This window comes from Penaeus japonicus, unplaced genomic scaffold, assembly GCF_977035675.1.
Source record: "Penaeus japonicus unplaced genomic scaffold, GWHDUDI00000001_assembly GWHDUDI00000042, whole genome shotgun sequence".
In the NCBI taxonomy this organism is placed as follows: domain Eukaryota; kingdom Metazoa; phylum Arthropoda; class Malacostraca; order Decapoda; family Penaeidae; genus Penaeus; species Penaeus japonicus.
Window position 1 is genome coordinate 14,272,659 of NW_028234444.1, and position 12,500 is coordinate 14,285,158.

At 44.3% G+C, this 12,500-nt stretch overlaps 1 protein-coding gene across 1 annotated transcript in view; it reads right to left on the reverse strand.

Annotated features, from left to right (window-relative positions):
• The window catches only part of LOC122264892 (triokinase/FMN cyclase), a 25,827-nt gene that overhangs the window by 10,612 nt on the left and 2,715 nt on the right, over nucleotides 1-12,500 (reverse strand). The window contains exons 3-11 of the mRNA XM_086534970.1: nucleotides 8,550-8,643; nucleotides 7,541-7,651; nucleotides 7,075-7,170; nucleotides 6,495-6,517; nucleotides 5,007-5,213; nucleotides 4,509-4,683; nucleotides 3,203-3,435; nucleotides 2,821-2,983; nucleotides 1,548-1,804 (exon numbers count right to left, since the gene is read on the reverse strand). Of these exons, the coding sequence (XP_086391096.1) occupies nucleotides 1,548-1,804; nucleotides 2,821-2,983; nucleotides 3,203-3,435; nucleotides 4,509-4,683; nucleotides 5,007-5,213; nucleotides 6,495-6,517; nucleotides 7,075-7,170; nucleotides 7,541-7,651; nucleotides 8,550-8,643 (1,359 nt within the window). The remainder of the gene's footprint in view (nucleotides 1-1,547; nucleotides 1,805-2,820; nucleotides 2,984-3,202; nucleotides 3,436-4,508; nucleotides 4,684-5,006; nucleotides 5,214-6,494; nucleotides 6,518-7,074; nucleotides 7,171-7,540; nucleotides 7,652-8,549; nucleotides 8,644-12,500) is intronic.

A 12,500-nucleotide genomic window follows, 5' to 3' on the forward strand; every position in this document is an offset into this window, starting at 1 on the left:
GCAAGGGGGAAGAGAAAAAAGAAAAGGAAGAAAGATTGAAGTGGAGGAAGAGGAAGGAAGAAAGGAGAAAAAGGTGAAAGAAAAAGAGGGAGATGACACGAAAGAGGAAGGAAGAAATAATGAAGAGGAGGAAGACAAAGAAAGGGAGGAGGAGGAGTCAAGAAGAAAGAAGCGAGAAAAAAAGGCAAGACAAAAAGAAATAATAGAAGGAGAGAGAGAAAGAGAAAAAGAAGCAAATGAAGTGAGAAAGAGAAAAGGAAGGCAAGGAAATAGAAGAGAATGACAAACATCACTAAAAGGCAAGGGAGGGAAAAAAGAATTCGAGGACGAAAAAGCAGAGAAGAAGAGCGAAAGAGAGGAAGAGGGGAAGGGAGAATAAAGAGAGAAAGAGGGGAAGGGAAAAGAATTGCTTGTTTGCAATTTGATCATTGATTTTTTTTCCGTTATTTGTCATATGAATTGCACTTCGCCTGTTGATCAGAAGAGCGAAAGAGAGGAAGAAGGGAAAGGAGAAGAAAGAGAGGAAGAAGGGAAGGGAGAAGAAAGAGAAAAAGAGGAGAAGGGGAGAAGGGAGAGGAAGAAATAAAGGGAGACATAAAAGAGGAAGAAGGATAGAGAAAGTGGACAAAAACGAATGGGAAAAGGAAGAAGAAAAGAGAAAGAGAGGAAGAACCGAAGGAAGCAGAGAGAAAGAAGAAAGAGTGAGAATATTAAGAAGTAAAATAAATGAAGGAAGAAGAGAGAGAGAGAGAGAGAGAGAGAGAGAGAGAGAGAGAGAGAGAGAGAGAGAGAGAGAGAGAGAGAGAGAGAGAGAGAGAGAGAGAAAGAAAGAGAGAGAGAGAGAAGGAAAGAGAGAGAGAGAGAAGGAAAGAGAGAGAGAGAGAGAGAAGAGAAGAGAGAAGAGAGGAGAGAGAAGAGAGAGAAGAGAGGAGAGAAGAGAGAGAAGAGAGAGAGAGAAGAGAGAGAGAAGAAAGAGAGAGAGAGAGAGAGAGAGAGAGAAAGAAAGAGAAAGAGAGGAGAGTGAAAGAGAGGAGAGTGAAAGAGAGGAGAGTGAGAGAAAGAGAGAGAGAGAGAGAGAGAGAGAGAGAGAGAGAGAGAGAACAAGACAAAAAGAGAGAAAGAGAGAGAGCAAGACAAAAAGAGAGAAAAGGGAGAACAAAGAGAGAGAGAGAAAAAAGGGAGAACAGAGAGAGAGAGAAAAGGGAGAACAAAGAGAGAGAGAAATAGCGAGAACAAGACAAAATAAGACAAGACAGACGCTAATGCGGACAACAAGCCATGATCCCCCCCCCCTCCTTGGTGACTCCGTCATAAACAGCACAGCCGTGTCCAGTCACGTAACGTCGCCGATATGAAGGAGGTGTAGCTAGTTCTGCCTAAATTTTGGGCCATTGACTATCGTATTATTCCATTTGTCTCTTTGTCTAACATTATTTCGAGTTTGTTTTGCTTACTTGCAATTTGATCATTTGATATTTTATCTGTTATATGAATTACACTTCGCCTTGATTACTTTACAGGTGTTTACACAACCTAAAGCCACTCACCATAGTCCTGTCACCCGGCTTGGCTCCACCGTACTTGCTCACAGCCTCAATGCCCTTCCGGAGCGCCCCCGCCCACCGCGCCCTCGAGGACACGCCCTCCGAGAAGTGCGCGGCCAAGTGGGAAGCGGCGGTTGTCAGGAGGATGGAGTAGAGGCCGCCAGATGACCCGCCCATGCTGGCAGAGGCCATGTCGGAGAGAGAGGCTAGAAGGGCGGCAGGCTGGGTGAGGGGCAGGCGGAGGAGCTGCTCCGTGATGGCTGGTAATGGAGGGGGGGGGGGTATTTTATTGTGGGTTTTAGGTTATTGTTTTTTTCCTACTGTGAATGAAGCTGTTTGTCTATCTATCTATCTCTCTATATATCTATCTGTATGTACATACATATATGTACAAGGACACAAACTGATCTGTAGATTGATACATTTCTTTTTTTTTTGGTCAAGTAGTATTGTGATTCAAAGGAATTTTCTCCCACCAACTAATTTAATCCTCACAACCAATTCTATATCCTGAGTTTAGGAATTCACCAACATTTTTCTTTATTTTCAAAGAATTAACGTGAAACTTCTTTGTCTAAAGAAATGAATATCAGATCAATGAAACAAATAACACTAAATAGAAACCAACCACGTCAAAGCCTCTCAAGATTCATTGGAACCAATCAGATCTCCTTAAACATTTATCCAAACAGTTATCTTTTTAAAATGTCTAACAGTTACTTTCCCCTCAGATCATCTTTAAAATGCTTCTAACCAATCTCATACTCTGAGAAAATCTTTCTAACCAATGACATGTTCTCTCGAAATTCCTATCAACCAACCAGATCCCCTTAGATATATAAACAACCAATCACATCCTCTCAAAAATCCATCCTACCATACATATAGCCTTAATCGTCCTCCATACCAATAACAGACTCTTCAAAAGTTTTTTATCCAATAATGTTCCCTCAATTAATATCAAACAATTGAATCCACAAAACAATATTTTCAACCAATCCCCCCATAAAATAACCCTCCACTAACTAATAGCTTTCTTTAGAACTATCATAACCAATCAGGATCTTTCTAGATTTCCTAGGACCAATCAAGAGCTTCCCAGTATCCCTAGGACCAATCAGGAACTCTCTTAAAATAATAATAATATTAATAAGAGCCAGCCACAGCTTCTCTCAAAGCCCAAAAGATGTTGAAAACCTTTCCATCCAATCAACTAATCAGTGCCATTCCTATCCTAGCCCCACACCTCTTCGACTAATGCCAAGTTGAGACTCACCATGGATTCCCAGGAGGAGAGTAGTGCCACAATCACCATCACCGCAGCCGGAGTCGAGGGCGTTAAGGAGATCCTCGTGCTGAGGGACCTTAGCTACGAGTGATTCCAGGCATGCCCTCAGGGTCTGGACATGGGCAGGGTTATCCAGGGTGTAGCTGCTACCCTTGAGGTGGAGGTAATGAATGAATAAAGGAACGAACACACAAATGAACATCAATAACATTCCACCTCACACCACTTATAAATAGTAATTGTAATAATATTGTAATAATATTATAACAAAACAGTAAAACTAAAATATCCCTACAATTGAACACTACTGATAAGATTACTAATGCCAATAACAATACAACAAGACAAATCACAAATGCTTCCAACCTACCAATGCCTCCCGAGCAGACAAGTTGAGACCGCACTCAGGCATGCTGAATGCCTCATCCTCGCCGCCCTTGTAGATTATGGGAGTAGGCCAGGCCAAGGCGGTGGTAGGGGCGTCGAGGAAGGCCACCCACGAGGGGTCCAGGATTCTCAAGACAGCTATGTGCACGCCCTTCATGTCCAGGCTGGTCATGAGGGACCCTTGGTACACGCGGAGGGGGTTTATGCCGCGCTGTTCTGTGGGGGAGGGGGGGGGGGATGAGATGAGGATCGCAATAAGGATGGTGATTACAATGATGAGGAGTAGGATAAGGAGGTGGGGAAGTGAGGGTAGGTGAAGAGGAATCATGAAGGACAGGTACAAAGGTGAAAACATAATTATCCTCATCTCCATTACTATCATGGAAATAATCAACATTATCATTGCTATTATTTTCAGTTAACCTACAACTGTGTACAAGGTGAGTTCATGGTATCACTCAAAAAAGTAAATGAAGGACAATGAACCATCATAATAATCAGAATATTCAGATATTGTGAACATTTTGAATCAGCGAAAATTGATGATGAATAGACTTATGGTATGATAGCACCAATTAGCATTTGGTATGATGTACCATTTACACAAATGAAGGAATAAATAGTTTGAAATTTCAACTGCATAAAAAATGCAATACGAAAGCGATAGGAGAGAGGGTTCCCTTGAGAGTAATGTATGCCTAACATCTGATGCTGGACTCAACTTTCTAACTCTCATTCCCTTTTAAGCCCTAGACACCCATTAGTGGACACTATTTTCTATAGTAAAATTGTTTTTCTCTTTGCAAATATTCGTTTTCTATCATCCACTGCATATCGTGACGTTCTCATCTGCATTCACCTTTTTTTATTTTGTGTTATATTATATGTCAGTTATTCACTCCTACTGAGTCCAGTTACCCTTCTTTTGTAAACATCTTGTGTTGCATGCCTTCCTCTGAATCATTAAGGATATCAAATCCATACTAGTTTCATTTCTGTTATTTATCCCGTATTGCTTGTTTGATATATACTACTTAGGTGCAGCTTAATGAAAATAATATGACAAGTGGACTAGCCTCTTGGTTTTGTGTACTGTATATCACCTGCTGCTAACCGTGAGCTTCCTAAACATGAAAGAGAGAGAGAGAGAGAGAGAGAGAGAGAGAGAGAGAGAGAGAGAGAGAGAGAGAGAGAGAGAGAGAGAGAGAGAGAGAGAGAGAGAGAGAGAGAGAGAGAGAGAGAGAGAGAGAGAGATGAATTGATTTTAAAAAATACTTGTGATTTCTTACTAAGCTGAATTACAACCTCCCTCCTCAGGATGCCCATTTCAAGCTCAGAAGTGCACCCGAGGTTGTTCACGATGACTGCCACGTCATCTCCCTTCTGCAGATCAAGACGTGTCTCGGAATCCTCCCTTGTTAGGTTATCCAGGAGTGCTGTCATCACTTCGGATGCTGTTCCTGCCTAACGGGTTAGGAAGAAAGGCAGTGATTGGCCGAGAGAGGAAAGGAAAAGGGGATGCAGTGATTGGCTAAGAGAGGAAAGGAAAAAGGGATGCAGTGATTGGCTGAGAGAGGATAAATCTGGCAGCCTAAGAAAGGTAAAAAAGTGAACAATAACTGGTTAAGAGAGACCCTAAAACTGGCTGGAGGGGATAATATAATGACAGCTGACGGGCTAACAAACCATATAATGACTACCTGAAAGAGACAAGCAATGACAGCCTAAGTAATAAACAAACAATATATGTGTGGCGAGTGTGCAAACGTGTCCACCTCTCTTCTCACCTTAATAGTCGCTGCCCCTTTCTCTCCATGCACACCCAGGCCAAGCTCCAACATGCCTTCGGGTACTGTAAAGAGGGGCTTGGGTGCACCCGGCAGCTGGCACCCGCTGGCCGCAAACCCTATTGTTCCCATGGCACTGCCGAGCTTGTGGCATGTCTCCAAGGCTTGTTCCAGCGTGGCACCTGACTGGGCCATGGCGCCGACGATCTGATATTGACGAAAGGCATGAATGGCTCTGGTGTTATTATTCTTTTATTATTATTTTTTTTTTTATTATTTTTTTTTTTTTTAGAGATAGAGGCGAAACGGTGTTATTGTTTATAACTAATGGTGTTTGAGGTCTAGGGAAGGCACTATTGATATTTCTGAAGTTATCCGAGTTTGTCATTGATGTTATGTGACATTACCATTGATGTAATTATAGCTCTCTCTCAATTTTATAATAAATAATGATCTTCCGTTTATTATTAATTATTTGTTGTTACTATTGCTCGCATTTGAGATTGATAGCATTGTTATTTATGTTAATGTCATTGTAACTATTTCTTGTTGTAATCATTACTTCATGCTAAAGTTCTTGGCAGAAATACCCTTATTATTGCCCTATTATTTTGCTTTTGATTGTTTAAATTGAGATTTGTTATCGTAATTTCACAATTTCATCTCATTAATATGTTTTACCATTTGTTGCTGATATTTCTATTGATATTATTTTATGGGGAAAAAAAATATGTATTTTTGTTATTGTTTTCCAGTATTATTCATAAGGTCACAACTAACAAGCACAGCCAGGCCTTAGTGACCTCTGACCTGAAATATGCCTGCCTGATCTGGTCACCTCAAGATACATATATATTATCACTATTACCTTGTTTTAGTACTAATAAGTAGGGAACTGGCATTCGAGTTTGTAATCATCCTTCTGCAGAATTTACTTATATAAATGAATTGTGTTTATACTCTCTCTCTCTCTCCTTCCTTCTGTTCCTCACTCATTCCCTCCCATCTCCCCTCCCGTCTATCTCCCCCCATCTCTTCCTCTCCTTTACCCACCCCTCATCCCTCCCTCCCTCCCTCTCCCAAAAACCCATTCCCCCTCCCTCCCTCCCTTAATCCACCACTCCCTCCCCTCCTCTCCACTGTCTCACCACTCCCTCTCCTTCTCTCTCCCTCTCCCTTACCCATCCCACCTTCCTCTCCCTCCCTCCCTCCCCTTCTTTTTCACTCCCACCCACCCACACATCCAAATTCCCTCCATCCCATTCTCTCGCTCGCTCTCTCTCTCTCTCTCTCTCTCTCTCTCTCTCTCTCTCTCTCTCTCTCTCTCTCTCTCTCCTTCTCTCCTTCTCCTCTCTCCTCCTCCCTCCTTCTCCCTCTCCCTCTTCCTCCATTCCCTCTCACCCCCCCTTCCCTCCTCTTCCCCCCCCCTTCCCTCCTCTCCCCCCCCTCCCTTCCCTCCTCTCACCCCCCCCCCTTCCCTCCTCTCACCTTCAGCACAAACATAGTGCCACCCCCCCTTCTCCTTCCGCAGTGCATGAGACGCGCGAGGCGGAGTCATCCCCCCCCGTTCATTCCTCTCTGAAGGAAAATAATAAAGGGATGGAAGGGAGGAGGCGAAGGAAAAAAGATGGAAACACAGGAAAGGAAGGTAAGAGGGAAAAGGGGAGGAAGGGAGGGGGAAGGAAAATTAAAGGAACCAGGAATTTATTCTTCTAAAGATTACGGAATATTGACGGATATTAAATTTTAAATTTGGAATTTGATTATATTCATAGTTTAGGATTGGCAGACGGGGTTTAGGGATTCTATAAGTTGGGGGAAGGAATAAATTAGGGTATATATATAATAAATAAGATTTATAATTAATATAGGGGATATATTCTATAATGTAATTATATAGTAACATATAAATAAATTATAATAAATAAATAATAAATAAGCACATAATAAATAAGTAAATAAGTACATAATAAATCAGTCAATAAGTAAATGAATAATAAATAAGTAAATAAATAATAAATAAGTAAATAATAAATAATAAATAAGTACATAAATAATAAATAAGTACATAAATATTTCATTCCGGCAGCTCGGCATCGCTCGACCGCCAAGCCGAAGTTGACTCGGTCGCCAGTGTAGTTGAAGACCACCACCAACACGCCATCTGAGGGAAGGGAAGGGAAGGGAGGAGGAGGAGGAGGATTATCCAACGATCATCTAGTCTGGATTATCCAATCACCACCCTACATAGATTATCCGACCATCACCTAATTTAGATTATCCAACGGTCATCCAAACTAAGTTACCCAACCACTATCCTACACTTATTACCCAACGAACATCCTAGACGGATCATCCACCCATCCTACCCGAATTATCCAACCACCACTATACCCGAATTATCCACCCACCCTTCTACCCAGATTATCCATCCTACCTACTAGAATCATCCAGCAATGCACCTCGTATACCCAATAACCATCCTCCTTGGACCATCCAACCCTCACCCTACCCAGATTATCCAACTTTCTTACCTGGATTATCCTTCCCAACTGCCGTAATAGCCGAGACGATGGAGGCGGAGGGCGGGGAGGTGAAGACGGGTCCAGCCACGGCCGCCGCAAGCATCCCCTCCCCGGTGAAGCCTGGGTAAGGAGGGGGAGGTTAGGAGGGGAGGGGAAGGGGATGAGATGGGGGAGGGGGAGGGGGAAGGGAAGGGGATGAGATGAGGGAGGGGGAAGGGAAGAGAAGGGGATGAGATGGGGGGAGGGGGATGAGATGGGAGAGGGAGGGGATGAGATGGGGGAAGGGGGAAGGGAAGGGGATGAGATGGCGGTGGGAGGGGAAGGGGTTGAGATGAGGGGAGGGAAATGGGAAAAAATGGGGGGGAGGGGAAGAGGATGAAAAGGGGGGAGGGGGAAGGTGATGAGATGGGAGGAGAGGGAAGGGAAGGGAAGGGGATGAGATGGCGTGCGGAGGGGAGGGAAGGGGATGAGATGGCGGGGGTAGGGGAAGGGGTTGAGATGGGGAAGGGGAAGGGGATGAGATGGGGGAGGGAAGGGAAGGGGATGAAATGGGGGGAGGGGGGAGGGAAGGGAAGGGGATGAGATGGGGGAGGGGAAGGGGATGAGATGGGGGAGGGGGAGGGGGAGGGGGAGGGGGAGGGGGAGGGGAAAGGGGTAGGGTAGGAAGGGGTGTGTGTAGAGGAGGTAAGATGGAGGGCGAAAAGGGGAGGTATGAGGGAATGGGTATGGAAAAAGGGGAGGGGGTGGGGGGGTGAGGGAGTAGGAGGGAGAATGGAAGGGGAGAGGGAGGGAGGATACAGAGAGAGCAGTGGCCATGTTATATCATTCGTCCAAACATTTCTCCATTATACTAAAGTCTTTTGATCGAGGTGAAGATGCACTTGATAGGTGGGTAAATACCAGAATAGATTGCCAAGTTTGTGATTATAATTATTTGACAATTGACAGGTTGGTGACGATAACGATCTGAAATACGATATTCGGACACGAGGACACAAATGGACACAAGTGGACCTACCAGCGGAGAAAGGCTCGTGTCCTGACCCCCCGCCTGCGACTATGGCTACACCTTTGCGTTGTCCAGTCAACCACCCACGCTCAACCACTACACGCTGGAGAATGGGAGAGAATGGAGCTTGCTTAGAGCTGTTGTTAAATGGAGAGAGGGTGAGGGAGGCAGGAAGGAGAATGAGAAAGAGAGAGGAGAAAGGAGAATGAGAGACAGAGACAGAAAAAGAGACAGAGTGAGAGAGAGAAATATGCACACAAAAGAAAAAAAGAAAAAAGAGAAACATAGAAATATTAAAGAAATTTCTAAGAAAACCATACACTGTCGTCTCTCATTGCCCTAAATCACCATATCTAGCAATAGTCTAGGTTTGGGTCTCCTAGTACCTTAGATATTATGTCCAGCTCTTGTTACAGAGGTGATAATCTCTGCCCTGCCTGTCTTGAGAACAAGATAATCAGTAGTAATATATGGTTTTAGTAAGTTCTAGCACATATAACATCACACATTCCCAACCCATTCATACAAGACATCTATCTTTCCAGCCACACTAACACATACTATCTATCTGTGAGATGTTGTGAGATGTACTCCAAGACGACAGGGCGATATGTATGAGCACGTAGCTGCCTGGTAGCGCAGTCATTAGCGTGCCTAATTTCCATCCCCGTGGTCAACAGATCAAGTCCCTTCCAATCTCGTGAGTTTCCACTGTAGGCAAGTGGTCCCTGCCGTGTCTGGGCAATACGGTGGGTAAGGACCAAGCTCAAGTTGAGTCAACTTTCACTGGCATATTCTCTCACGAGTCAGCATACGCTGACACAGGTGGGCTCGCCACAGTGCATAAAAGCCCGGGAGTGCATATGCTCCACAAATCTAGCTTATCCTTATCTTAGGACCATGTGGTAATGGACCAGGAAACCTGTTAATAACTACAGATCAGTGTATAAATAGCCTGACCTGGCTTGGCCTGCTCTCACTCACTTCTGCACTCACTCAGACACTCACCACTCACTCTCTGAGTCTAGCTGCCGTGGTGATCGGACGTGTTTTTGCCTCCTCTCCGCCGCAGCCCCGCAACTCAGCAAACCATGCCTTCTCATGGTCCCGCAGTGTCAGAGGGTAATCTGACCCCTCCCCCAGGGTTTGAGGGGGCCAACCTGGGGGCTGCTTCCCCAGGTGCTTCCTCGGGCAGACTAGCCCGAGCCCTCTTCACCAGGGAAAAATGGGAAACCCCTGGCCAGGTTAATGTGCCCCACTCCTGGGTACGGGACCTCAGCCCTTAGGTATGGGCCCCCTGGCAGCGTGGGTCAGAGTGCCCCCCGCCCTCGAGTATGGGGCCACCCCCATGGGCAGTCAGGGTCAAGGCTGCCAGGGGCCTAGGTGGGGGGTTTTTTTTCAGCAGCAAACTTACCAGCAATAACAAAACAACCATACAGAAACAGAAAACAAGAAATCCAAATATCAGTGCGGCAGTGTTACAATAGGCTTTAACACAATTTTGTGCTTCAAAGCAAAAAAAGGCCGTGGCCAAGGGGTTCTGTCCTCAGTGATCAATACAGTAAAAAAGACTACAGACCGGCCCAAAATGAAGAGGCCCATGACATTGCCATCGATTTTTAGATGCTAGAACGACACGGGACACCAAACAAGGGACGAAAATACGGATGACGAACATTATCGTGGCAAGTGTTGAAAAATCAAATGTGTTGAAAATCCAAAACAACGACGGACACCCCCCAACAGACGGCCCCCAACAGACTGTCGCCACCAAAGAAACCAGGTTGTAAATCAACACTTTTGTAAATTTCTTCCAAAAGTGTACCTACATGGGAAACAAGACACCAGACCAAAATCTGATCAAAAACAAATCTGATGGGCTAAACAAGATCGAACCTGCTGTTCGGAATGTTTTCTGAACATAGTCAAGGTAAAATAGATCATAGGGCAATGGTGCAATATGTCCATCCCCCCATGGGCAGAAATGCATACGAAATGTGGCGAATTGCACGTCCTCCCCTTACGTTTGCATCGCCTCCCACTACTCCTCCCATGATAGCGAGACAGCAATCGCTTCACAACCCGATCCACTCCTTCTCTCTCCCTGAATGGACTCCCTACATCGCGGTAGTGCTCTCAGCCCCCATAGCCGATCGGTCTAGCACAGCCGCGCCTTCGTGCTGATGCTGACTCGCGGTCACAAACTCTGCTGAGCCATTACGCGCCCCCCATACCGCTCCAGCCAGCGACCCCAGCCTAAAGAGGAACTACCCGCCCTCCCGAAGCTTGATTCACACGAACTCTACTCGTCAGAAGGAAACAGGTATGCAGAACTAGAATCAAGGCATGAAGGCTTCTACCACAAAGATCCCCTAAACGAAGCTACAAAAAGAAACAAAGAAGATACAAGCAAGAGAAACTCGATCAGCCCGCCCTGGGAGGAAAAGCTCCCCCCTCCTGGAAGGGAGCTTCCGCCCCCCACTCAACCCCGCATCCAGCAGGCTGAGAAAAGGTCATAATCAATAATTAACGCAAGGAAAACATGAAGTCAATCACGAAACAAGAAACAAGCACAATCCACCCAAGACGACGATGACGAAGGTTATGTCAAGGGTCGTATCAAGGAACAACAAAAGAAAGCAAGAGAAGACAAACTTCCAAAGCGCTAAAAGGAGCTGGTCACAACTGACACAGTTGTACCATCTATAATACCTGCTGTCATCAACAAATAATGAAACATAAAATTGAAAAATCACCGCTGTGAACAAATTCGAAATCTAACACGTGTAAAGTTTTCCGACACCAAGGTTGACCCCGCCCCCATGATTACTCACAGTTTTACAGTGTCAGTAATGAGGAAAGGACCATAAAGCCAGATTTTCATAAGAAACGACGCTTTCCCCGCAAAGAACGTTTGACCAGCAATAGAAACCAGTACAAGGAACGGACCAGATAACGTTTGACCAGGCATCGCCGTCAGCATGCTGGGACAAGATCCGCACGAGGGTCATAAAATAGAACACATTAAGCATCAATCATAGACATTCTGTGCATCATGAATTAAATTGCTAATTGAGGAGAGGAAAGAGAAGAGAAAAATAGACAAATTGTGCCTCAGTGAAATGCAGCTCACCAGAAATGAGTTAGTAATTTTCATAACTGTTCCAAATTTCCTTATCTATAGATGCGATGCAGGGCGTGGGGAGGAGGAGTATAGTATGTATGTATTTACGGGATACCTGGAACATGGCATGTTCCATCTACAGCAGTTAATAATACTGCCGTATAGAAAGATGTCTGGGGATACCGTACAGACGCTAAATGCTTCCTGCATAATTATTGGGTAGTCTTATAGGCGCCTAGGCAACTTTAGAATCTTTTGATGACTTAGGAACATTATATTAGAGAAAATGTCATTGAAAAAGAAAACATTCTTTATCAAAGGTGATTTAAATCCCCTTTGAATAAAATCCTAATGCTTAATAGCTAAGATATAATAATAAATAAAATAGAAAAATTATGTAACATCACACGTATTACAGTAAAACCCTCATCCCTTATTAGATGTAATTGAATAACTAACAGGGTCAGACTTTATCAATCATACGGATGTCATCCCGGTCATATTAAGCTTTATGAAACTTAATCATTATCACATAATATAAGGAAACAAAGGGGGGCGAACCAACCGATAAACAAAAACATTTAGTGACCTTAAGCATTATAATAACAAATCATTCATCGTGCTCATCAGATTCTTAATAGACGATGCTCGTTAAAATATCTTTTCACAGATGATGTAGACAAAAGGTAAACTATCATTACGGAAGTGATTAAAGCAGTATTGACGCGTTGCAACACAAAATAACGAGAGTCGTCAGTCGTTCCCAGATTATAAATGATAGATGACGACATCAAGAGGGCTTAATAAGACAGAAAAAATGCCACCATCGTCTCAAA